This window comes from Cavia porcellus, unplaced genomic scaffold, assembly GCF_034190915.1.
Source record: "Cavia porcellus strain 051 isolate PalLab524CR breed Dunkin Hartley unplaced genomic scaffold, mCavPor4.1 scaffold_26, whole genome shotgun sequence".
Classification (NCBI taxonomy): domain Eukaryota; kingdom Metazoa; phylum Chordata; class Mammalia; order Rodentia; family Caviidae; genus Cavia; species Cavia porcellus.
Genome location: NW_026947509.1, coordinates 41,551,782 through 41,578,922, shown reverse-complemented (window position 1 = coordinate 41,578,922; position 27,141 = coordinate 41,551,782). Strand labels below are relative to the sequence as shown.

Genomic DNA, 27,141 nt, shown 5'->3' with positions numbered 1-27,141 from the left:
TTCTTTAAGTCAGGTAAAAACGGAGACCTGCGGTCTTCACCTGCACCATGCCGGACTCAGCTGTCTCTTGGGAGACCCGCTCTGGAGCTTTCCTGGCCAAATCCTTAAAAAGTGGCTCTATCCATCCTCCCTCAGAAAACAACTGTTTGGAAATAATAATTATGGGGTCCGCCGAGGCCACGATAGGCCTTTAGTTAACGTCAAGACAAAAAAAAAAAAAAAAAAATCAAAAGCAGAGGGACAGGCACGGGAGCACGCTCTTTCTTTTCTAAGTATTAAAATGCTAAGCGCTCAGAAAGGGAAGCTCAAAAGCGGGGCGCGCCCGCTCAAGGGTCTGGCTCCTTCTCTGCCGACCCGGGCGTTCCTGGACTCGGCACCTTGCTCGGACACCGGGCCTCCTCCTCTACCTGCCTCCCGCCCGGGGCTCGCGAGCCCGGCCGCCCCGAGGTGCGCAGCTAAGACCCCCGCGGCCGGGAGGGAGTCAGGAGGTGACTGGAGGAGAGGGGGTGGGGAGGCAGCGTCCAGTAGGTCGGCGCACACAGCTCTGCCAAACCTCCGGCTCCCCTGGCCCTGCCGCTGCGAAGAGCCCTACACGGCGAGGAGGGAAGTCCGCCGGAGCAGAGGGGAGAAAATTCAGAACGAGTCTACTCAACCTCGTCTTGGCTCCGAGGCCCCGCCGTGGAGACCGGCACAATGCGCAGGCGCAGCTCTCTCCGCGGCTCAGATCGGTTTCGTGAGGTGAGACTCCTACGGGCCACCGTTTCTCGTTTCCCTTTCGTTTCTTCTGCTTTTCGTATTTCCGCCCATGCTCTTCCGGTATTAAACCCCAAAGCTAGAGGTGAGAAGCTAGTGTGTGGGGGTGGGAGCTTCTTGCCTGAGTCAACCTCTGGTTTGGAATAGGCATAAAAAGGAAAGTAGGGGAAAGCTTTAGTCAATCAAGGCTGACGGAAAATGAAATTTAATAAAGAGCGGGCTGAATTAGGATTCCATGCAAAGAGCATCCCAGTGCGTATAATAAAAAAAGACTGCAATTCCCAGAGATGACAGTTTTTGAGACGCGCTGCCTTCTGGGTGTTGTAGTACGCAGGCGCTGTAGTTGAAGTCGACCCTCCTTCGATAGCATTTTTATTTATTTATTTTAGAGGGATTTGAGAGGTGCCATTCTGTATCATCCTAACCGATCCCAGGCCAAACATATGGGAAAAATCTAAATGAGAATAAGGGTAAGGGATACACTGCCTGCAAGACCGCACTCCACTCATCGATGATTCCTGATCCAGGGATAGGTAGTCGACGTGCGCGGCCTAGGCCGTGTGTCAGGAAACCTCGTGGTACCTCTGCTTGGAGACCCACGCCAGGGAGGAAGGGAAGCCGGGTCGCCTACGGCTCTCGCTGGTCTGCGGAATCTAATCTTGAGCTACTTCTTTTTGTAGTCCGAGGAGACGAAAGCTCTGTTTTCGTAGTACTGCCCTAGACGTTTTGGGAGGCAAGGCTTGCCTGTGCTCCCCGCCATGGCTCAGCTCCAGACACGCTTCTTCACGGACAACAAGAAGTAAGTGAGCGGCCCGGCCTTCGCACCTCTCTCCCCTCCCTGGGTCTCACCAGGGGACCCCCCCTCCGCGTTGTGGCCTTGTGGTTCCCGGGTTGTCTTGGCTGTCAGCTTCGTCCCCCACACACCTCTACAGGCGATGCCTGTCTCGAGCCGCTCGCCTGCTGCTTTCTGCAGTGCCTTTGCGGGACTTCTCAGGGCCCCTCGCCCGCGCTGCGACCTCCCCTCTTTTCGGCCGCGTTTACCCGCAGCGCGTGGTTAAATCTGTGTGCGGTGGAACAGAAGAGCTTCGAGCGCGCTGCTGAGAGGTGCGTGCAGTGCGCTCAACTTGCGCAGTGAATAGTAGGCCCTGCGCCTACAGTCCAGCCTGCTGGGAGTGGCTTTCCTGGTTTCTGAAAGCACCCTTCAGGTTTTCTTAAGTGATAGAAGATGCTTTTCTAAACCAGGACAACAGATGGATCTCTAAATCTACTTTTGTTGGACCTGGATTTTGATGAAAATGCTAAATCAGTTCGGTTACAAATTTGAGTGTGTAATGGTATGTGTGTATTAAAATTTTTGAATTAATTATTCACCTGGTGTTGTGAAAAATAATGTACTACTGTATGTCTTTGTTTTGTTTTCTTTGGTACTGGAAATCGAACTCAGGACCTTGTGCTTGCCATATACTACTGTATTTTAATTCCAAAAATAAAAGGGTGAATTTCGTATGTGTGCCTCTGTGTCTGTATTTAGCTTTTCCAAAAGTTACGAAAGTTGGATATTAAGGTTCGTTCTTCCTTTTTTTTTTTTTTTTTTCGGTACCAGATTGAACTCACGACCGCCTGCTTCCAAGGCAGGTGTTTATGCCGCTGAGCTAAATCCCCAGCCCTTTCTTCCTTTTTTTAATTAATATGTTTTGATCAGTAAAATGGGGGAAATTATTGACATGTATTGTGATGGTGTGTGTGTGTGTGCGTATATGTTAAAGAAAGCTATGCTACTTTTTCCTCACATTTTATTGACCACAGTATTAAGTTAAAGAACTAAACATTTTAATTTCTAGGTTTTATTACCTCTTGGAGAACTAAAATAACAGCTTGCTTTTGGAAGGTCATGATAAATATACAGCTGTTATTACTCAAAGTGTAGTTTGAAAACTTGCAGCATTATATTAGCAGGTTTGCAACCATCACTATAGTCAATTTTAAAACATTTTTCATTACCCTTTAGGGTCCCCTTCTTCATTTGATAACCTAGCCCTAGGCGGTCACTGGTTATCTGTCTCTATAGATGTCTTTATTCTGGACATTTTGCATTAATGAAATAATAAATGGTTTTTTGTAACTTGCTTCTTTCAACTCTTACGGTGTCTTCATAGTTCATCCATGCAGTAGTTTGGCTTAGTCCGTAATTCCTTTTTATGGCTAAATAATATTCTGTTTGGATATACTGCATTTTCCTATTGATGTCCAGTTTTTAGACATTTAGTTTGTTTCTCCCCCTTAGCCATTATGAATAGAGGTTATATGGATATTAGTGTACAAGTTTTGTGTGAACATATTTTCATTTCTCTTTGCACTTACTTAAAAGGACTTCTTGGATCAGATGGTATTATGTCATTTTATTATAGCCATCCTAACGGGTATGAAGGGATGTTGCATTGTAGTTTCATTTGCATGTCTTTGTTGACTTGTGATGAGCATCTTATTATGTGCCTATTGGCTATTTTTGCATCTTCAAGTCCTTTGCCCATTTTAAAATTTGATTTTTATTGCTGAGTTATAGGTGTCCTATTCTAGATACAAGTTCCTTATCAGATGTATGATTTGCAAATGTTTTCTCACATCCTCTGAGTCTCCTAATTAGTCTCCTGTGTTACTCTAAGGGAGATTGAGGCAGGAGGATCACTGAGAGGTTGAGGCTAGCCTGAGTTACATAGTGAATTCAAGGCCAGCCTGAACTACATAGTGAGACTCTGTCTCAAAAAAAATGACCTATTAACTTTCTCTTCTCTCACTATATATAATGTCATTTATGATATTACATTAGCTTTATTAATAAAGCTACATTAGCTTCTTAATATGCTAATAATTATTAATATACATTAGCTTATAAATAATGCGATGTTAGCTTTATTGTGACATATATAGCTTTACTGTATTTGAGAAGGAATACTTATTAATTAATTTTGTTTACTCCATGTAGCAAAATATCTGACATGTAGTTGGTACCCAGTAAATGTTTGTTGAATGAATAAATGCACATTTGTTAAAATATCTTTACATTTGATCTTGACATATCATCTTTTTTTATAGATACGCAGTAGATGATGTTCCTTTCTCAATCCCTGCCAGCTCTGAAATTGCTGACCTTAGTAACATCATCAATAAATTGCTGGAGGCCAAAAATGGTGGGTATATATGTTCTGAGAAGTTACCGGAAGGCCCAGAGCCACTAACCTCACTAAAATATATTTTTTGTTCTCAATATATGAATTTCATGTGCCAGGGATATAGCTCAGTGGTACAGTGTGTGTCTGGGAAGCACATGAGTTCAGTCCCTGGTACCCCCAACCCCAAAAGCTATGAATTTCATAGCAGTGAAATTTATAAATTACAACATACTCTGAAAGAAAAGTGTGTTCAGGAAAAATTATTTCTATAACTTTTTCAGTCAATATACAGCTAAAGAGGTTGTAAATTAGGGAATAAAGATTTTAGCCTACTAGGGGCTGGGGATTTAGCTTAGTGACACAAGTGCCTGTCTGCAAGCACAAGGTCATGAGTTTGATTCTCAGTACCAAAAAAACCCCATAAAATTAAGAAAATATATTTTAGTATACTAACAATGTGTTACTAGTGGTTAACACAGACACTGATTGTACCATGGAAGGCTGGGTTATATAGGTACAAAGCACACATCTTGGTGCATAGGCCCTGCTTATTGGTAAAGCATGAGATATCAGTATCTGAATTGAACTGTAATTTTATGTAATAACAAAATGCTAGGGTTAATACTGCCATTTCATTTCTTATGTTCAGAATTCATAAAGTAATAGACATAGCCAAAATGTATAAACACAAGAATATCAAATAAGAAACAGATAAAAATTAAGCATACATATACTAGTATATGTGCTAAAATAGGCTTTTTGCCAATAAATATAAACAATGTACATAAAAATACAGATGAAGGATCCTCAGGTTCATAAGCGTGATAATTGGGTGTTCATGCTCTATGCATGACATGTGCCTCCTTTGAACCTTGTTACGACCTCGGCACATTACCCATCTGACGTGAAAAAAAAAATACAGATGAAGAGAATTCATAAGTTGATAATAGTTGAAGCTGGATATATGAAAGTATTATTTTACATGTTTATATGTTTGGAATGTTCTGTAATACATTTTTTTAAAAATGTAATGAAACATAAAATACAAAAACTTTTAAATGAAAAATTAAAAATGACATAAAACGTGACTTCGAAAAACAAAATTTGGTTGTTTTGTTTTTGGAAACAGGGTCTTGCTGTGCAGTTTAGGCTGGCCTTAAACTTGCAGCAGTCTTCTGCCTCAGCCTCCCATGTGCTGGGGTTACTGGTGTATGATACCACACCTGGCAATCACTTTTTTTTAATTTGGGAGGGGATGACAAAATTAGCAGGGCTTATATTGTTCCTAGCTAGCAAGTTGCAGTTCTTGATTCAGAGATAGTTACTGAACATTTGCAATTGATACTTGTCTTTACTTTCATTTTGGATGCATACAGATAACTGATACAAAGTTGTCTTTATGAATTTTTCTGAGTTTATAGACTAAATGTTTTGTCATTTTGTATAAATGAAAGAACTGAGTCATGCTTGAGTTAAAAATGCAAATTGATTCAGACTTCCGATTTTTAAAGAATAACAAGTCAGATAATTTTTTTTTTTTTTTTGCTTTCATTTTCAAATGAAGATAATTGTTGAGGAAACTCTTTTAGGAGTATAGCTAATAAATGTAGAATAATAGAATTATATTATTACCATTGCCAACTATAAATCAAACAATGAATATATATAGTGATTATATTAATAACTACTACAATCATTAAACAGGTTAATGACAGAAAACAATGGGATCAGTCTGACATCATTGACCACATAGGTCAATCTTTTTTACCTTTTTTTTTTTTTTTTTGTGCCAGGAATTGAACGTACAACATCATGCTTGCCAGGCAGGCACTATGCCATTGAGCTATATCCCTGGTTCACATATGTCAGTTCTTAACATTTTGTTTATTATTTTCAGAAAGGGTCTTACTAAGTTGCAAGTTATGCATGCTGAACTTGTAATCTTCCGGCCTCAGCCTTCCAGAATGCTAGGATTGCAGACAAGTGCCAACAAGCATGGATTTTAGAAAAGACACAATTAGATATATGCATTCCAATATATAGGAAATACACAGAAGCCTCTATAAAGTTTCTTGCCAAAAATGAATTAAATGTGAATCTTACTGAACATTAATCTGAGTATTTTATAGGTTATATAAGTAATAAAGAGCATGGTAAAAGACACCATGGCAGCTGGGTATGATGGCATATGTTTTTAATCCTGGCACTTTAGAAGGCTGAGACAGGAAGATTGCAAGACTTGCCTGGACAATTTAGTGATTTAATGAGACCTTGTCTCACAAAAAAGAAAAATAGGCTGAGGCCCCAGGCTTAGTGCAAAGGCCTTACATTCAATGCCTAATACCCCTCCTGCCTAAAACAACAGCTTGGATGTGACTATGCAAGCCTAGTATATAGAAAGATTATAACAAACATAACCCACTGTCTTCAAGAATACATGGCAAGGAGAAAAAAGGAAGAAAGACTGTTGATGGTTAAAAGAAACATTAACAAATACTATGTATGGACTTCAGATGCTGATTTTAAAAAGCCTACTCTAAAACAAATGCAGTGGTACTGGGTATTTGATATCAGATGGAATAATTTGTAAATTTTCTAACATTACAACTAATATTTTTAAGTCTTTAAATTTCGGCGATATATAGTAAGACACTAAGAAATGAACTAATTTCTGAGGTTTGCTTTAGAATAAACCAGCAGAGGAGAATATTAATGATTATTCTTGAGTTGGTTGATGTCAAGATGTGTGATAGTGATTCATTGTTATTTCTACTTTTATATGCTTGGAATTTTCCATAGAATAACATTTTTTAAAAACATAGGAACCAGATATGATAGCACACACCCATAATCTCAGCATTCAAAGTCTGCGGCAGGAATATTGTGAGTTAGAGACCAACCTGGGCTGCATAGTTTGAGACCCTGCCTCAAAAGACAAACAAAAATCAAAATAAGGCCAGTGATACAGCTCAGTGATGATAGCATGTGCTTAGCAAGCACAAGGCCCTGTGTTCAACCCCAGCACCAAAAAAAAGTTATATTAGCAACAATAACTGTATATTAACAGAACAACATATTTCAGTTCTAAAAAAGAAAAAAAAAATCACATGGTATCCTGCAAATACATTTGTCTGATACGCCAAAAGAAGTCCTAGAGACACTCAGAGGCCACACTGGGATAAAAGGTACCTGTTGATTTCAGGAGTTCTATGTCTGTGCCAATAACATTTCACACTCTTAATAGATAACAATTTTACTGTTTTCTTTAGAGTTCCACAAATATGTGGAGTTCGATTTCCTTATCAAAGGCCAGTTTCTACGAATGCCTTTGGCCAAGCACATGGAAGTGGAAAACATCTCATCAGTAAGTTCATGACTATCTTCAGTTATCAACTGTCATCATCAGTTACTGGACCTTATGTAACCAAGCTGAGTCTATCTTTTGTAATCAACGTTCTTTGATTATAGGTCTTTTCTATAAATTTGAACTTCAGTTTATATATTAAATTTTAAAATCTTTTTTTTTGTTGTTTGTACTTGGAATTGAACTCAGGACCTTGCGCTTCCCAGGCAAGGGCTTGCTCCACTCAGCTATATACCTGGCCTAAAATCTTCTTAATGAGAGTATTTTATTCAAGAAAATACAGATGAATAAACACATTCTTCATATTGAAAGAATGTGCAAGAAAAGGAATAGCAAATATATGTAAACACTTGACAGGAATAAAAAAAATTATGCATATTTAAAAACTAGGAGGTAGATTATTGTGATTTATTGTGATTCATCCTCTGAGATTTCACAACGTCTTTAATACTGCTTTTATAATTAAAAATATAATTTACAAGCTGGGCATGGTGGTGCACATCTGTATCCCAATAGTCAAGAGACTAAGGCAAGAGTTCAAGGCCAGCCTGAACTATATATCTCAAAACAACAAAAAAAGATATATATGCATGGCACATGTCTGTAATCCCAGTACTCTGGCCAGTTTAGGCAGGAGGATCGATCACAAATTTGAACCCGAGCCTGGGCAATGTTTCTGAGGTTTGTTTTAAAATGAGATAGCATTAGTTTAAGTTTAAAATAAACTTAATGAGACCCTCTCTCAAAATCTAAATTAAGAAACAGCTAGAGAATGTAGCTCAATGTAAAGGCATTAGATTCAGTTCCTAGTAAGGGTCAGGCAGGTATAGAAAAAGCAAATTGTGGTAAAATACACACAACATAAAATTTACCATTTTTATGGGGCCAAGGAATTAGCTCAGCAGCATAAGTGCCAACTTGCAAATGTGAGGTCGTGAGTTCGATCCCCCAGACCAAAAAAAAAAGGTACCATTTTTAAGTAAATAATTCAGTGCCATGAAATATATCACAGTATTATATAACCATCACTATTACCCATTTCCAGAACTGCTGCATCCTAAATAGACACTTTGTACCCACCCAACAGTATAAGTTTATGATTTTTTAAAAACATTTTTTTCTTTTGAAATTTTTATAGTTTATTAATCCTGTCATGAAAAAGTTGTAGTCACCACAGATAGAAACTGCAGAATCTTTTCTTTCTTTCTTTCTTTTTTTTTTTTTTTTTTTTGAGACAGGGTGTCTATGAAGTTCAGGCTGGCCTTGAGCTCACTTTGTAGCTCAGGCTGGTCTCGAACTTGAAAAGATCCTCCTACCTCCGCTGGGATTACAGGAGTGTACCTTGATGTCTGACTTCACTGCAGAATCATTACTCCTTTGGCCATCTCTAATCTCCAGTTCACTTTTCGCTACTACCAATGTTAGCCTTTGTAGCGCCCTTGGACTTTCTTCTGTCCTCTGCTTTCTTGAGGTCTTTTTCTTCTCATATAGACCATATCTTGGCAAGTCTATGTGAAGGTTCATTTCTCTTCACATAATCCAAGGAATCATAAATCACACCAAAACCAGTTGTCTTGCCAGCATCAAAAGGGGTTCTGAATCTAAACACAAAAATGACATCTGGTGCTGTACATTTTGGTGAGTTTTTCTCGAACTTCTATCTTAGGAACTGTTGCTTTCCCATGGTGAAGTGCATCACTGACCATTTGTTTCCTCTGGTGGAGTTGGCTGCACATGACCTTCTGGGGTCTGGACAGTTACTGTGTCATTTAGAATGGCAGCAGGTCCTTAGACAGCCAGGGAGGAAAAGCTAAAAAATGGTAGTTTCCTTGTATGTTGTCCACACACAGGTTTACATAAATTTTCCAAACTTAGTTCTATTTTTTCATTATTACTGTTAGCATTCTGTTAGACCAAATAAAGTTTTTGACTTTTAGAATGGTTCTAAATTTTCTGGATTATGAAAGGGACTTAGGAAGGAGATACAGTAAATTGGAATACTTCTGCAGATACAGTGCTTTATCTGCATAATAATACTTTAAAACCGTACCTCCTAGTTGACTGCTGGTTTCTCTCCCTGACTAGGAAGAAGTTGTGGAGCTGGAATATGTGGAGAAGTATACCGCCCCCCAGCCCGAGCAGTGCATGTTCCATGATGACTGGGTCAGCGCCGTCAAAGGGGCAGAGGAATGGTACTGCCAGATGAATGTGCTTCTGTTTCCTTCTGGGCTTCTTCAGTCTTTTTAATAATCTACTGTGTGAACAATAATTTTGTGATTTGTAAATAATCAGTGACAGGGCCAAACAGAATGATCTTTGCGTTCACTGTATTTCAAAAGAAAACCAGTACTGGGCAAGGTGGCAAATGCCTGTAATCCCAGCTGCTCAGGAGGGTAAAGCAAGGGAATTGCAAGTTCACTGCCAGCCTGGGAAACACTAAGACCCTTACATAGAAAGGGCTGGGGTGTAGGTCAGTGCAAAGGCTTGGGGTTTAACATAGGTCTTCTTTTCTGTTTCAAGATACTTTAGTGACATTTGCCTTCTGTATAAGACAAGTGTCTTAAACCATTTAATTCATTTGGTTTTACAGTTGGTTGAATTTATATTTTATTTCATAAAGGAAAAAGTAACTTTTATAGCTAAAGATCTCTAGGCTCTCTACCCTGATGATATAGATCATACTATTTTAGAGCTAAAATGGTCATACTAGAAATCAAGTAAGAACCAAAACCCTGTCAGCCTTACTTGTACAAAAACACCTCAAGAGCAGATCAGAAGAGAAGCTTATTTTCAAAGAATAAATCTCTAATTATTGCATAAAGTTATGTTTTTACTCTTATGGTTTCACTTTAAATGGTTTTACTGTTTTTTGAAATTTTGTTTTCTGGTGTTGGAGATTAAATTTAGGGGCTCATACATGCTGCAAAACCACTCTAGCCCAGTGTTGTACCCCCATCCTATTTTTCACTGTTTTTACTGTTTATTACAAAGGACTGTTAAGCTTTATAAGCAATTTGCATATCTTCTCTGAGATTTGTAGTCAAGTCAAAAAGTAAAAGTTAAATCTAGGCATTGTTGTTTATTATTTTTAGTAGGTAAGGAAAACTTAAGTGTAATATCTGATCTAGCCTAATAAATTTTGAAATATTGATTCATATGTGAAGAAAAGTTTATAATCTCCAAGGGTTCTGTTGTCATTGCTATAGAAACACAATTGATTTTCAGTCCTTTTTGTATTTCATAGTTTCTTATTTTCTTTTGTTCTTTCTTCTCATTCTAGGATTTTGACTGGTTCTTATGATAAAACTTCTCGGATCTGGTCCTTGGAAGGAACATCAATAATGACAATTGTGGGACATACAGATGTTGTAAAAGATGTGGCCTGGGTGAAAAAAGGTAGAAATCTTTTCTTAAGCCAAGAAGAATCTTAGGTAGGGATTTGGAAATATATAAGCCATTTCTAAATGCAGGAGGAGAATGGGAGATGGGTAAGAAGTTTCTCATGCTTCAATTATTGTGGGGACTTTCAAAAACATAGTGTTCAAAAAGAAAAAGATTGTGTTTTTAAATCTATAGATTAATAGAAACTTTTTTATTAAAATTACATAATGCTGTGTACATTTTCAGATTTATTATGTTACATGCTTATCTTTTTTTGTTGTTTTTTTGGATTTTGTTTGTTTGTTTGGTATTTGAGACAGGATCTGGCTATGTAATTCAGGCTGACCTTTAATTCACTTGGTAGCCCAGGCTGGCCTGGAACTCTATAGTAATCTTCCTGCCTCAGCAGGTAGTCCTGGAATTATAGGTGTGTGACACAATGTATCTTCTGTGTTTGAAGAAACTTCCATTTTATACCCTTGGTTTTCATAAGTTGGCCATATGAGCTTATTCACTCTTTTAGCACCAGCAGAAAGTTTGAATTTTTCAGTGTGGGTTTGTACTTTTGAGCTAATTTGGTTTTTGTTCTTGCATTCTCTCCCAGACAGTTTGTCTTGCTTACTACTGAGTGCCTCTATGGATCAGACTATTCTCCTATGGGAATGGAGTGTAGAAAGAAATAAAGTAAAAGCTCTACACTGCTGTAGAGGTCATGCTGGAAGTGTGGATTCTATAGCAGTTGATAGCTCTGGAACTAAAGTAAGTGTGTTAAGAATTTAAGCATCTCACTAAAACATTTTTCTATGTAGGGTCCAATGGCTGTTTTTGTTTTTTGTTTTTTCTTTTTTTTTTTTTTTAAGACCAGGTCTTGCTATATAGTTCAGGCTGGCCTCAAACTTGAAGCAGTCTTCCTACTTCAGCCTCCCAAGTGCTGGGATTACAGGCATGTGCCACTATGCCCTCCTTTTGTCCTATTTTAAAAACAGTCAGTACCTAAAGAATATGATTTCAAACCCAAAGTAAATACTGTGCTCATACAATAAGAGATACAAAGATTTAACTGCCAGAGTTTGGAATTATAAATTACAAAATTTTAAAGAAATCAAGTGAATCAAGAATTTTTTTCTGTGACCTTCTTAAATGATAGTTTAAATACATCAGCTACTCTAATTGTTGTCATCTGTTTAAAATGGTTAAGCAGTCACCTGAGTTTTAACGTACATTAAGAGTAATGTTAGGAGCTGGGGATTTAGCTAAGCGGCATAAACGCCTGCCTTGCAAGCGCACACAGTCGTGAATTTAATCCCTGGTACCGATTAAAATAAAAAAGAATAATGTTAAAAGTTTACTATCAGTGTGGATCTTTTGTTTTGTTTTGTTTTGTTTTTTGAGACAGAGTTTCACTATACAGTTGAAGCTGGCCTTCAGGTCACTTTATAGCCCAGGCTGGTTTTGAACTTGCAATGATTCTCCTGTCTCAACCTCCTGAGTGTTGGGATTATAGGCCTTTGCCACCATGCCCAGCCTTGATCTATTCTTTATCAGGACAAAATGGTAAAAGTTAAAAGGACACACAGACCTGATAGAATTACTATATTGGCTTGTGAGGGGTTACAAACCCTCTTACAATTTGAAAGTTCCCTATGCCATACTGAAGAACTCTGGATTTAATAGTATTTCCTTAGTAGTTCTTTGGCAGTGGGGATAACAGGACATTCGATGTATTCAATATTTCTTTTTTTTTTTTTAATTTTTTTTTAAATTTTATTTAAGGAAAAAAAAAGCACAGAAAGGGTACAAGTTATACGGATTTACAGAAAAAAATAAACAGTAGGAAATCACTAGTTAATGGATTACATATTGTCATCTTAGAAATAATTGTTCAAGTCACAAAATTAAAGCTTGTAAAGTGGACATTCCAACAGTGAGACTGCAAACAGTTCTGTTCAATGATCCAACAAAACTCAGTGATATCATTATCTATCTTATACACTTAAATATACATGCAGTTATATCGTTTAGATTACTTTCTTTTCCTCTCTTTTGTACAATGACAATCAATATTTCATATTTAGGCAAAAAGGGTTTATTTTGGTGAATTAATTATATCTTGTCTTTTGCTTACAAGAGGTAGAAACTCCTCTTAACTTGGCTTAAGATGAGAATAGGCCCAGGATTTAGGTTAGCAGCACAAGGGCCTCCCTGGCAAGTACAATGTTATGAGTCTGATCCGTGGTACTCCCCCCCCCCCCCCCGAAAAAAAGATGAGAACATTTAATGGTATGTGATATCTAAAGAAAAAGTAAACAACCAAACCCATCATGCAAAGAGTGATGATATAGTTGGGTGTGGTGGCGCATATCTGTAATCCCAGCACTTGGGAGTCGAAGAAAGACTAAGGCGAGAGGATTATTGCGAGTTCGAGACCAGCCTGGGCTACAAAGTAAACTCAGGTCAGCCTGAACTGCATAGTGAGACCCTGTCTCAAAAAGACAAATAAAGAACCGGGAGTTTAGCTCAGTGGCTCAAGCACTTACCTGGTAAGCATGAGGTTGTGAGTTCAGTCCTTGGTACAAAAAAAAAAGTGTGATAATACATTTAGGCCTTCAGGACCAGTGGAATATGCCTGTCACCCTCTTCCGTCTCCCTAGATCAACTGTATTCTCTCATCTGGGAGTGCCCTTCTCCACATGGCATTGGACCTGGACTTCAGTAATTGACGGGGTTTATGCCCTATACTATCTGCCCCTGGGAAAAAACTAACTTCAGTTTTCTGGGTCATAATTTTTTTTTTAAGATACTGAATGAGGAAAAGGCCTACTGATACAGTATAGGTCAGTTCCCCACCCTGGTCTAACCAAGCATGGCCAGGGCACAGGGCAACACAAGGCTAGCAGCTTTCTCAGTGGCCATGCAGGTTAAGGGTAGTAAGAAGCTGGGCAACCAATACCATGGCAGTAAATGATTTCAGAGCCATTGCACAGAGACAAAGCAAGCATATTAAAGGTTTTAAAATCAAATAGCAGGAAAAAGGGGCAAATAATGAGTTTTATTACATATGCTTTTTCTTTTCATATATATCGATTTAGTTTTGCAGTGGCTCCTGGGATAAGATGCTAAAGATCTGGTCTGCAGGTGAGTTAAGTATTTCTTTGATTTATTAATGATATTGCAAGCATTTCAGTGAGATTTTTTGGTTTTTGTTTTGTGGTGGTTGTTTTGTTTTGTTTCTTGAGACAGGGTCTTGCTGTGTAGTTTAGACTGCCCTTGAATTGTATGGCCTAGGTTGGCCTCAGACTTGTAGCACAGCTTCCTGAGGTCTAGAATTACAGGTGTGCATCACCATACCCAGTCATCAGATGATTTTTTTTAACCCACATTTTGCCATATAAATATACCAGCTTTTTTAGGACATAGGGAAAAATACAGAGTATGGTGACAAATTAGTAATTTCTTGTGCAATTTAGGAGTTTTTTTTTTTTTTTAAAACCTCTTTTGTACTGACAAAGGTCACTGAATTGCTGCAGGTATCAACCAAATGCTTGGTGTAGATACTAGAACAGAACTACCTTATTCAGAGCTCCCTTGTTTAGGAACCTAGAAATAAAATAGCTTTTGAATAATTTTGATTTACTTTAAATCATTTAAAAATGCTTTCGGGCTGGGCGTGGAGGCACATGCCTGTAATCCCAGCCCTGAGGGAGGCTGAGACAAGAGGATATCTGCAAGTTCAGGGTCAGCCTAGGCTACATAGTGAGTTCAAAGCCAGCGTGAACTGCATAGTGAGACCCTGTCTCAGGAAGGGGAAAAAAAAGATTTTGAGTCATTTTACTATTAGATGGATTTTTCAATCTGGTTTACTTTTAAAACTTATTTCAATGCATTTTTACCAAGGTTAATAGTTTTACTATGAAAACATGGATAAACGGAAATAATTGAGAGAGGAAAGAAGACTCATAGGAAAATGCCTTGAGATTAGAGACAGTGATGGGAAGAAAAGGGGAAAAAACAGAAATTTTTAAACCTTAAAACACAGTTTAGAGCTATTAAACTAGACTCAAGTATCTCCATAACTTCTGAGGGATTTTGCTGTATTAGGGTGTAAACAAGCAGTTTACAAATGAATTGAAAAGGATCAAGAAAATTTTGAGCAGTTTTGAATAATTATGTGTCATGACAGGAAACATATCCATTTTAGATTTTATAAAACTTATTAGAGTAGGGGCTGGGGATTTAGCTCAGCGGCATAAGCGCCCGCTTTGCAAGCAGGCAGTCGTGAGTTCCATCCCGGTACCGATAAAAAAAAAATTTACCAGAGTAAATAACTTTGAGGAAGAAAGCAGTTTAGATAATTTTCCTTTGTAGAATATTTTTTGACAATGCTGGATAAGTGGCGCACCATTAACTATAACTAGATTAATGTTGATGAAAGTTACAAAGCATTAAAATCTGTATTTTTCAGTTGGGATATACTACCTAACCAAAGATATGACAAAGATTTTTTTAAATAAAATCAAACTGAGGGGCTTGGAGAGTGCTAAGTGATCCAGCAGGAGTCCCTGTATCTGATTCCCAGTACCACAGAAACAAAACAAAGTAACTTAGCAGACTTTGCTTGGGTAGAAAGTGAAATAGCCAAGGGGGAATAAATATGCTGGAGTATCTCCTTTGAACATGTGTTTACCTTATTATCTCCTACAATAACATAAATGCAACCTGGTCATAACTCCTAGCACTAACAGCAGTTTTTCATGCCTGTGGTAAAGTGATCCATTTTCACAGTGCTCATTTTGAGGACACATGGCAAGATTTTAAACTAAGTTTTAGTTTTTAAATTTTATTTATTTTTTGTTTTTGAAGACTGGCAATCCAGGTATTGTGTTTTATATATAACTTGCTGTTAACTACATAGAAAAACTGTGTACTAAAAATGCAGAAAATTCTTCCAGAAAATGTGCTGTTAATATTCTCACATTGTTAAAGTATCAAGTCTAATTCTCCTTAATACAGTCCCAACAGATGAAGAAGATGAAATGGAAGAATCCACAAATCGACCAAGAAAGAAACAGAAAACAGAGCAGTTAGGACTAACAAGGGTAGGTATTAGTGAGAATAGACTGTGCCTGGCTTAGGTCAGCACTGATGAATATATGGGAATTTAATATAGTCTTTTTTATTTAGATTTTCTTTTATCTTGCCTTATTTCTTCAACCATAATTACACTTTTCGCAATAGGCTTGTAAATTGTTTTAAACACTATATGGCTGCATTTCTCAGAATCTTTGATGTGGTAGCACTAGGCAAGCTTGGTAGCCTGATAACAACCAAACATCTTCCATTTATTCTCTAATGTTTGTAATAAGTGAGCAGTAATCAAGCAATGTTTGTGTATTAGTTCTTATAGTTACCAGTGAGATAAAACTTGTTGATATGAGGATTAAAGTATAATAAGTGATTTATTCAACTCACATAGGATGCCCTGAACAATAGCACCTGCTGCTTCTCGCTGAAAATAATGATTTAAACTTTTTAATACATCTAATCATAGATTGCTGATCTTCAACACAAAAGATCTGATGGGTACTCAGTTTCCTTACTTAGGTAGGACATGGTACAGGGTTGATTTTTTTTTTTTTTTTTTTTTTTTTTGTCTTTTTGAGACAAGGTCTCTCTATGCAGTTCAGGCTGGCCTTGAGCTGACTTTGTAGCCTACACTGGTCTTGAACTCACAATGATCCTCCTGCCTCAGTCTCCCAAGTGCTGGGATTACAGGTGTGAGCCACCAGGCCGTGTTTAGGACATTAAAACTGGCAGTACCTTAGAGTTAAATATTAAATACACCAGTGGTCTGTATCCATGTATATATCTGATCAGACGTGTAAAGAATATATCTGAATAGAAAAAGCTTTCTTGAGTTATAATAATTTTTTACTGAAAAGGTAAGTTTTCTTTTTAATTAAATCCTCTGATTTTATACCTCTTGGGATTTCTCTTTTGTTTTTTTGTACTGGGGATTGAACTCACGACCTCATGCTTGCCAGGCAAGCACTTACACCATTGAGCTAAATACCCAGCTCTCTAATTTTCATATATCTATGAGAGTCATACTACTACGTGTAATACAGCAGTTCTTTTCATTAATATGTAGCATTCTATTACATGAATATACTGTAATTTTTCCATTTTTTTTCTGATGGATGTTTAGATTGTTTCCAGTTTGTGACTGATGAAAATAAATCTAAAATAGTTCTTTCTTGTCTTATGGATTATGTTTGCAATCATTCTGCATATGTGGAAATAAAAAAAAAAATTGCTAGGTCATACATACACATACATACACCTGTGGGTTTTTTTTTAAGTAGTGCTAGAGATTGAACCCATGCTAAACAAGTAAAGTACGCTAAGCTACATCCCAGGTCCTGTTTTCAGTTTTAATTTTGAGACATTTCACTAAGTTACCTAGGCTGGTCTTAAATTTGCAACCCTTCTGCCTTAGCTTCTGGAATAGCTAGGATTTCAGGTTCGGGCCAGTGTGCCCAGCTTACTTTCTGAATGTTTCATAATGATAAAAATTCTCCAAAATGGATTATATCCACTTTCACTTCATTTTACAACATGTAAGAATATTATATAAAGTCTCACTAAGTTGCTGATTTGCCAGGCAGGGCTTGAATTTCTGAGCTCGAGAGATTCTCTTCTATAAGTATAGCCTGCCAGTGTGTATCTGGCAACATATTAACTTATTTCTTTAGAAGTATATCATTTCATCTATTTTCAGTGATGAATTTAACTTGGGTCCAATTTTTGATACTTAGTTGTGAAATGCCTGTTGATGTTTTATCCTTTTTCTTATTTTTTTTTCTCTTAGTACTTGGAGGTACTTTACCACTGAACTACTGAGCCCCATCCCTTTTTATTTTTTATTTTGAGACATGGGCTGGCCTTGAATTTGCAGTCCTCCTGCCTTATCTCCCAAGTTGCTGGGTTACATGTGCTAGTGTGCACAGTTTTAGTCTATTTTTAAAAAGTATTTTGCCTGTGTTTTTACTGACTTTCAGTGTGTATTCTGCATTCAGGTTCTTTGCTGGATATCTATAGAAAATGTTTTCTTCTCCTCAGTACCTTGTTGATACCTTTTATTTTAGAGATGTACTTTCCATAAGCTTGTATCCATTGTTTATTTTGTTTGAGAGAAATAATATATTACCTTCATTTTGCCCTTTAGCTTTTTATGGAACTTAAACTCAGGTGTACATTTATTAATTGAAATCATGCCAGAAAACCTTGACGAGCTAATTGTAGTAAAAGTTGCCATCATTAGAAACAATAGAAAAATGTGGACTTTAGAAAAATAACGGGAAAATGAGATAAGACACATACCAAGTTCCCTTCTTGCTGCATTCCTTTATAGTACCTGATATGAACTAACATGAGTCATGTTGCCAGGTGTCATTTGTTTCATGTGTTAAACATTTAGTAAGATTTATTCCTCTGTTAGTCTCAAAATTACTTTTTTCCCCCTGAAGTATTAACCCACATTAGTTTGTTTATAGTAACAGTGCCAGTGTTGGCTTTTTCATGGGGGAAATGCATTCCTTTTTTTTTTTTTTTTTTAGTATGGATCTTGTGTTTTGATAAACTCAGAATTGTGTAACCACTGTAACAAACAAGATTCAGAACAGTGCATTGCCTGCGAAAACTCAGGTTTCCGCTTTGTGGTCAGCACTGCCTCTCATGTCTGTTTCCTTACAACTATTGGTCTATTCTTGGTTCCTATAAAGTTTCTTTTTCCAGAAAGTCCTATCAATGGAATGACAATAGTTCGTCACATCAGCCTTTTCACTTGCCATAAAATATATGAGCTTCATCCTTGTTGTTAAGGTCCCTGAATTGGTCCCTGTTGGATGCTGAGAGGATTCTAGTGTTTGGATATGCCACAGTTGGTTTATTCATTCACAAGTTGAAGTGTACCTGATTGTTTACAGTTTGATGGTTATAAATAAAATTGCTATCAAAATTGATGTTCAGATTTTTGTGTGAACCTAAGAATGTGATAGCTTATTTATAGACATTTTCCTGTTTCTAACTTGTTTTCTATTGTAGAGGCCTCTACCTTCCTTTTACAAGTCAACTTGGCTGCCATTTATTTTTATACTATAGAGCATTAAGTGCATTTACATTGTTAAGGGGTTGTAAAATGAACAAGAATATGTTAAAGAAGCTGCATGTGCTTACAAAAGCTAAAATATTTACTTGTTGACTCTTTACTGAAAGGGTTTGCTCCCTAATCTAGCATAATGCCTCCCTCCATTGCAGATGACCTAATATTTAAGGATATTAAATATAGCAGTTATTTTATAAAGATATCTCATTTTCGAGTTCTTTCCTTTCTGTTACATGTTCCTTATACAGTTAAGACAGGCACTGTACCCAGTTTGGGGCTTTTTAATTTGGGAAAGACATTAGAGATTCTGGAATATTAAAAAATTAACTATGGACTTTAAAGAGTATTCAGATGTGGTGGCACACGCCTGTAATCCCAGCACTTTGAAGGCTAAAGCAAGGGGACTGCTGTAAATTTGAGGCCAACCTGGGCCCATAGCAAGTTCAAGCCCTGCCTGAGCTACATAATGAGACCTTGCCTCAAAAATATATAATTAAATAAAAATAAGTTAAATAATAGTCAAAGGTGCTGAGGGAATGAGATGATGAGAACAGCGTATTGAGAGTAATTTACCTGGAAGAGTCTTAAAGCAAATGGCAGCACCTTGACTCAAACCTAGATCTGTTGCATCCAAAAACTTTTTCTGCTCAGAAACAGATTCACTAATAACCGATCCCAAGGAAGGGCTCCCACTGCATACAGGATAGTACCCAAACTGCCAGCTGTCAGGACTTCCATCCACTGCATCCTGGGCTGTACTTTTACTATTGCCTGGGTCTAGTGAGACGTAATACATTAACATATGACAAGTTACAGGAAATGGAATTATCACTGAAGAGGAGCACCGAGAGCCAACAAAAACCTAGGTTCCATCCTAAGTTGGTATGTGCCCACTTGGCAGGACAGCAGGTTTCCAAAAAGCAATCAGCACTAGGTTTTTTACCCTTGGGTCATGGGACTCCTAGGCAAAACTTTAAGGACCTGGAAAGAGCTGGGCTGTTCTGGTCAGCCTTCCATATCTCAGGATGTTGCATTCCTAATATATTCTACAGTTCTGAGAACTACAAGCAAGAAGAGTCAGCCTAAGGTCATCTGAGGGCTGTTTAGTACTAATCTTCTGACCTTTAGGAGAGTTAGTGTTAACATTAATACTCCTCAAAATGACAACCAGAAGAGAGAAAGAAGCATCAGAAGCTGGGTATGGTGGCGTACTGTTGGAATCCCAGCACTTGGGAGACAGGCAGGAGGATCATTGTGAGTTTGAGATCAGCCTGGGCTACACAAAGTGAACCCAAGGCCAGCCTGAACTGCATAGCAAGACTGTCTTAAAAAACAAAAACAAACAAAAAAAAAAAACGTAAAAAAGTAAGCATCGGAAGATAGTAGAAAGACTAGATACTTTGGAACAAGTTATCTTTGGGACAAATTTTCTTTCTTTCTTTTTTTTTTTTTTTTTTTTTTTTTTTTTTGTCTTTTTGAGATGGTCACACTACGAAGTTCAGGCTGGCCTTGAGCTCACTTTGTAGCCCAGACTGGTCTTGAACTTGCAAGGATCCTCCCAACTGCTGGGATTACAGTTGTGCACCACCATGCTCAACTCTGCAAGTTTTCTTTCTCAGCTTCATATATATTCATCTTGGAAGACTGTTGTAAAAGAGAAAGATCACAAGATAGCAAAACAAAAGCACTTGGCAAAATATCTAACATATGGACTTTGGAAGCTAATTACTATTACTGTTTGTAACTTTACTTTGAAATGAAAATGCTGTCTTTTATTTCTAGACTCCCATAGTGACCCTCTCTGGCCACACAGAAGCAATTTCCTCAGTACTGTGGTCAGATGCTGAAGAAATCTGCAGTGCATCTTGGGACCACACAATTAGAGTGTGGGATGTTGAGTCTGGCAGTCTTAAGTCAACTCTGGTAAGACCTAATTTCCGTGGTCCTGTTACCTTTGGTCTGTTAAGTGGTAAACTTATAAAACTGGCTGCTATTAGCTTTCTGTGGTTAAATGTTACTCCTTTTCTTTTTCAGACAGGTAATAAAGTGTTTAATTGTATTTCCTATTCTCCACTCTGTAAACGTTTAGCGTCTGGCAGCACAGATAGACATATCAGACTGTGGGATCCCCGAACTAAAGGTGAGTTGTATAATCCCCCTGAGAGCTGTAAAACGGTTTTTCTACACATACTTTCTAGGTTTGTTCTGATTGCTTTTCTAAAATTTAGAACTTGTCTTTTTTGCTTTTTTCAGATGGTTCTTTGGTGTCACTGTCTCTAACCTCACATACAGGCTGGGTTACATCAGTAAAGTGGTCTCCAACACATGAACAACAGCTGATTTCAGGCTCTTTAGATAACATTGTGAAGCTATGGGATACAAGAAGGTAAATTTAATTATACTGTATAAAACAGATATCAATTAGTGTTGTATATCAGAAAAAAAGAATGCTGAAATGATTATTATAACTTAAATAGGAAAAGAAAGTTTGATTATACTTCATAAATACAGTTATTCAAAAAATGACAGGATCAAAGGATACTGTTGTTTTCAGCATCCTGAATAAATATAATTACGTTATCTTTTACGAAGAAAACAAAATTTAAAAGCCTACACTTTATAAAATCTACCTTTCTTTCTTATAAAACAGGATAAAAATAGGCTTTGGAAAGATTATCCTGACCTTCATATAAATTATATATTAATAGGAGATTAAATTTAAAAAATTTTTAAAGATATTAAAGAAACCTTCCTTATCATAAGCTTAGTGCTGTGATATGTATATATAGAATGCCCAAATAAAATGTGTACTCAAATTAATTATATTCCATTACAAATAGATGGGTTAATGTACTTGTTTTTGTATTGCTGTTGTTTATCTAAAATATGGCTTTTGACAGTCCTATACTACCTTATCATATACAACATTAATATTTAGAAGGTGTATACATTTTAATTGACATTTTTATATAGCAATATATAGTTCCTGATAGTAGTAGTATGTACTATGAAGAAAGTAAAACAAGGTAAAGGGTTACTACTTTGGGGAAGAGCTCTCTTTGGAAATGTTTTAGTAGTGAATTATATAATGTGAAGGTACAAGCCACACACATACCATGACAGAGGGGACAACAGATAAAGTGACAATAATTTTGGCATAGTGGCAAAAGAGCAAAAAGGCCACTGTTGGTAGAGTAAGCAGGGAGGAAAAACGTAGGATGTGAGGTGAGTAGTCATCAGTATTGATGACTGTGTTGATGAGTTTGGATTCTATTCTAAGTGTGATGGGAAGGCTTTCCAGGGTTTTCAGCAGGAAAGAAGAGCAGAAGTAGAAAGGCTGTTGGAATTCTGGCTACAGATATGGTGGCACAAGAAACAAGTGGCAGGTTTTATTCTTAAGCATTAAATGTGGAGATAGGACTGAAGGGCAGTGTCCACATTTTATGTCCAGTATTTAGGTAGTTGGTGATGCCACTTACTGTGATGGAAAACACTGGATAAGCAGGTTTTTAAAATTAAATCAAGAGCTTTGATTTGTTATTTAAATCTAATTGGTAGTGCCTGTCTAGCTGGGGTCACCCCCCCCCCACTTTGTTTGTTTCTTTTCCTTTTTTTGAGACAAGGTTTCACTGTGTAGTTCAGGTTGGCCTTAGACTCACTTGTGTAGCCCAGGGTGACCTCAAACTCATGTTGATCATCCTGCCTCAGCCTCCCAAATGCTAGGATTACAGGTGTAATCCACCAGGTGTAAACCACCACACCCGCCCTCCATCTAGTTGTAAAGCAGCTGGATATACATATCAAGCTCAGGTGAGAAGTGTGGACTGAGAATAGAAGTTTAGGAGTTGTCATATATATGACTGGATAGAGGGTACATATAGCTGTGCTTTGGCTGTAAAGGGGAGAGATGTATGAAAATGGGCCTAAGTACGAATAAATTTTTACAATTAACATTTTCCCTGTATATATTTGTAGTCAGTGAATGACATAGGAAGAAACAGGTGAAGTGGGCAGTCATCAGAATGTTCAGATGAAATGGTGATTGACGAAGGATGATAATCCTGTGCAACCTTTAAAAGAGTAACTGATTGCTCATGTTTAATACTGTGAATGCATGTAACATGTTGGTATTTTAATCTTTCAGTTGTAAAGCTCCTCTCTATGATCTGGCTGCTCATGAAGACAAAGTTCTTAGTGTAGACTGGACAGACACGGGGGTAAGAATCTCTTAGTTATTTGGTAGAAAGTCAAATATATTATTTGAATAAATCTAGTATTTGTGTTTATAAAGGCATTAGTTTCAAGATAATCTAATTTTTGGGGGCTGGGGATTTAGCTCAGTGGTATAAGCGCCTGCCTTGCAAGCAGACAGTCGTGAGTTCGATCCCTGGTAATTATAAAAAGGAAAAAGACAAAAAAAAAAAATCTAATTTTTATAATTCTATGATAAAACCTCACCGTTTTCAAAGGAGAAACAAATCTATTCTCTAGCAATAGGGTTAGTTAGCAGTCTTTTCTTAAAAATGTCTTAAACATTTTAAATCCATAAACTACTTCATATTAATCAGATCAGAGCAATTCCCAAGGCTGGGCATGGTAGTGTACCCCTGTAATCCCAGCACTAGGGAGGCTGAGGAAGGAAGATCATTGTAAGTTCAAAATCAGTCTAGGCTACAAAGTAAGTTAAAGGCTAGCTCAAACTGCATAGTGAGACCCTGCCTTGAAAAAAAAAGGAATTCTCAGAACATCTTTTATAATAAATATAGATTATAAATGTGTTTAAACTGGGCATAGTAGTGCACACCTATAATCCCAGCACTCTGTGGGAAACCGAGGCAGGAAGATCACAACTTTGAGCCAGCCTGCTTCTTAGTGAAAACTTTTCTCAAACAGGAAAAGCTGGGGATGTAGCTCAGTGCAAGAGCCCTGTGTTTAATCCCCAGTACTGCAAAAACAAACAAAAAAAGTGTTTAAATTGGGGTGTTGTGGCACATTGTAATCTTAGCTCTCAGGAAGCTGTAGCAGGAGGATCTTGAGTGTGAGCCAGCATAGGCTACATAGAATTTTGAGGCCAGCCTGAAGTAAGTCGTCAGGGTTAAAAAAACAAAAATCAATTTTTTTTTTAAAGCTAGTCAAATTTAGCAGTGGGAGGGTGGTCCAAAAATCAATTTTAAGAATTACAATTTAGTTCAACCCTGGTACCTAAATAAATAAATAAATAATAAAAAATTACAATTTAGAGTCAGGCATGGTCATGCACACTTGTAATCTCAGCACTTGGGAGGCTGAAGTAGGAGGACCGCCATGAATTTGAGGCCTGGCCAAACCTGACTTATACAGCAAGACCTTGTCTCCTCCACCTCAAAGAAAGTTATGATATAAGGTTTTTTTTGTTTTTGCTTTTGTTTTTGGTACCAGGGATTGAACTTACGACCTTGTGCTTGCCAGGCAGGGACTTATGCCACTGAACTAAATCCCTGGCCCCTGGCCTCTTAACTTTTTAAAATCTGTATAGATAAGCTGTTGCTGCCTCAGAATACTTTCCACATACAAGTTCTTTGGCCACTTGAATTATTTACAACATACATTGTGTACAAATAACATGGTATCTTTTAGAAACTTGATTTTCTTAGGTAAAACTTAGTTAGTTGCCAACTATTTTATTATAACATATCTTAGCAAATGCTTCATAGAAAGCTCGATTGCCAACTGTGCCTCAACCAAATTCTAATGATCATTTTTATTTATGTTTTAATGTATTGTATAATACATATTGAGTGTCCATTATCTTAAGTACTTGGGAGCAGAAGCATTTCGAAGTTTTCTCAGATTTTTGAATGTTTGCACATACATGAAATATCTTGGAGGTGAGACACAAGTCTAAACATGAAATTATTTTTAAAAAATGTTTTTATTGGGCCAGTGATACAGCTTAGCAGCACAGCACCTGCCTGGCCAGCTCAAGGTCCTGGGTTCAATTCCCAGCACCAAAAAAAAAAGTTTTTATGAGTACATGTTGGCAATACATTCTAATTATATCCATCTTGGGGAACTAGTACATATGCCAATTATTTTTGTTTTGGTACCAGGGATCAAACTCATGACCTTGTGCTTGCCAGGCAGGCACTTTTTTTTTTTTTTTTTTTTTTTTGTCTTTTTCCTTTTTATCGGTACCAGGGATCGAACTCACAACTGCCTGCTTGGAAGGCAGGCGCTTATGCCGCTGAGCTAAATTCCCAGCCACACATTTCCATATTGAATCTTTTCTTTTTATATTCACCCTATATGTAAACCTGAAGGAGATTTTATGTAATATTTTGTGTTTCTACATTGTGACAGTAACCCATCTCATGAGACCTTATGTATAATTTTTCACTTCTGGCGTCATTGTGCCCTCAGAAGATTTTAGATTTTGGAGCATTTTCATTTGTGAGTTTTGCTTGTTTTGTTTTAGTGCCAGTGATTGAATCCAGGGATTCAAGTGTTGAGCATGTACTCTACTACTGAACTACATCCTTGGCCCAGACTGCAGAGATTTGGGATAGGGATGCTTAGCCTAAGAGAAGTGAAACTTAGGGCTGGGGCTGTAGTTCAGTGGCATAAGTGCTTGCCTGATAAACCAAGGTCCTGAGTTCGAGTTCTGGTACCCACAAAAAAAGAAGTGAAACTTCCTGCAACTTGTCCCTTTAATATTAATGTCCATTGCTAGTTACCTGCTTACCTATAATTCCTTTTGTAATCAGTATTTAATTAGGCTTGGCTATTACATGAAATAATTATGTTTTTCTGTATTTTTCTCTCTTTGCACAGCTACTTCTGAGTGGAGGAGCAGATAATAAATTATATTCCTACAGATACTCACCTACCACTTCTCATGTGGGGGCTTGAAAGTGAATGATAGCTTAGTTATGGAGTCTTCATAAATAACATTGGTACAGAAACCTCACATTATTTATACAGAAATGGAAAGTAGCCTTTTAAAGCTTACATAACATTTTCCTCCTTATAATGGTTACCATCACTGTCTTTGCCTTCTTTGTATTTATAAAACATGACAAATGGTCTGAATGTACAAACTCCTGAAATTAAATTGAGTTTTACAATTTCTCTTTAAAGGTATTAGTTTGAACTAAGAGTAGCTTTTGAAATACCATGAAGGAATATACTAGAAGTACAGTAATCAGTTTTCCAGATTTTTCTGTTGGAGAAATTTGGATTTTTCCATTAGCTATTTTTTTAAAAGCATCCAGAAAAGACTGATAAAAACTATTAGAGAAAAAAAGTTAGAAATAAAATTCCTTTTGGTAAAATAATGCTTAATGATAAGATTTTGTAGGCATTTAGAACATTAAAAGATATTGCCAGTTAAGTCATTGAAAGCTGGGCAAGGTGGCACACACCTATAATCTCAACTACTCAGGAGGCTAAGGCAGGAGGATTACAAGTTCAAGGATAGCTTGCACAATTTAATGAAAATCTGTCTCGAAATAAAATTTGAACAAGCATAAATCAGCCTTCAGAACCATACACACAAAATTTCATTTAGCTATTCTAAATGAAATACATCATATTAAAGATCAATCAGGTCTTTTAGAAAATGTATACAGATTTCATGATAACTAGGAATTTCCTTTCTCACTAACTGATCCTCATATATGTTAAAAATAAATTCTTTAGACAAAGCCTGTCAGTATTAAATAGCCTATAAATTTCTTAACATTTGTATTTATGCATATGTTGTAAACAAAATATAGTAATATCTTTTAAAATATGACTTTCATCTTTAATGGATCCATATTCCTCAAGCAGAGCTCTTACATCTTTCTATGGGAAATAAGCTTGGCCTTAATCATTGTACCATATCTCAAACAATGCTGCTACCACAGAAGTTGGGAAACATTTATGATTGCAGTTGACAACTAAATTAACAGTGGATTGAACCAGTTAGAATTTTAATTCCCTGGCATGTAGAAGCCCAGAGGCAGTTCATGTCTGGGATAGGGGACTTTTTTTTTTTTTTTTCCTACTACCATTTTTTTTTCCCCTCCATTTTTGAGGTAGGGTTTCAGTATGTAGTTTAGGCTGGCCTTGAATTTGCAGCGATACTCCTGTCTCAGCCTCCAGAGTGCTGGGATTACAGATGTGTACCACTATTGCCTGGCTTTTTTCTCTTTTTTAGGGACCCAGGCTCCCTTCAATCCTAGACTCCCTTCAGTGGTCCTCATTTTCATATAACCAAGAGGTCCTGTTATCAATTTCTTAAAATGTATTTAATGTCAAAAAATGAATAAAGTAGCTAAAATTCACAA

The 27,141-nt window shown here is 37.2% G+C and overlaps 1 protein-coding gene and 1 non-coding gene across 3 annotated transcripts; both read left to right on the top strand.

The window, feature by feature from the left end:
• Nucleotides 1-819: 819 nt before the first annotated feature.
• Wdr12 (WD repeat domain 12) lies at nucleotides 820-27,141 on the top strand. 2 transcript variants are annotated; one of them, XM_005005743.4, is made up of 14 exons: nucleotides 820-838; nucleotides 1,434-1,552; nucleotides 3,847-3,941; nucleotides 7,193-7,287; nucleotides 9,373-9,479; nucleotides 10,568-10,683; nucleotides 11,273-11,427; nucleotides 13,758-13,803; nucleotides 15,679-15,764; nucleotides 20,615-20,755; nucleotides 20,867-20,972; nucleotides 21,086-21,218; nucleotides 22,977-23,049; nucleotides 25,643-27,141. In XM_005005743.4, the coding sequence occupies exons 2-14, from the start codon at nucleotides 1,512-1,514 to the stop codon at nucleotides 25,718-25,720; spliced, it is 1,272 nt and encodes a 423-aa protein (XP_005005800.1). In that variant the 5' UTR covers nucleotides 820-838; nucleotides 1,434-1,511; the 3' UTR covers nucleotides 25,721-27,141. The 2 variants fall into 2 exon arrangements, with proteins under 2 accessions (XP_005005800.1, XP_005005801.1); XM_005005744.4 differs by lacking the exon at nucleotides 820-838 and adding an exon at nucleotides 1,091-1,223.
• Nucleotides 4,727-4,828, top strand: LOC111758177 (small nucleolar RNA U13). Its single transcript, XR_002792403.1, has one exon. It is a non-coding gene; the product is annotated as a small nucleolar RNA U13 (small nucleolar RNA).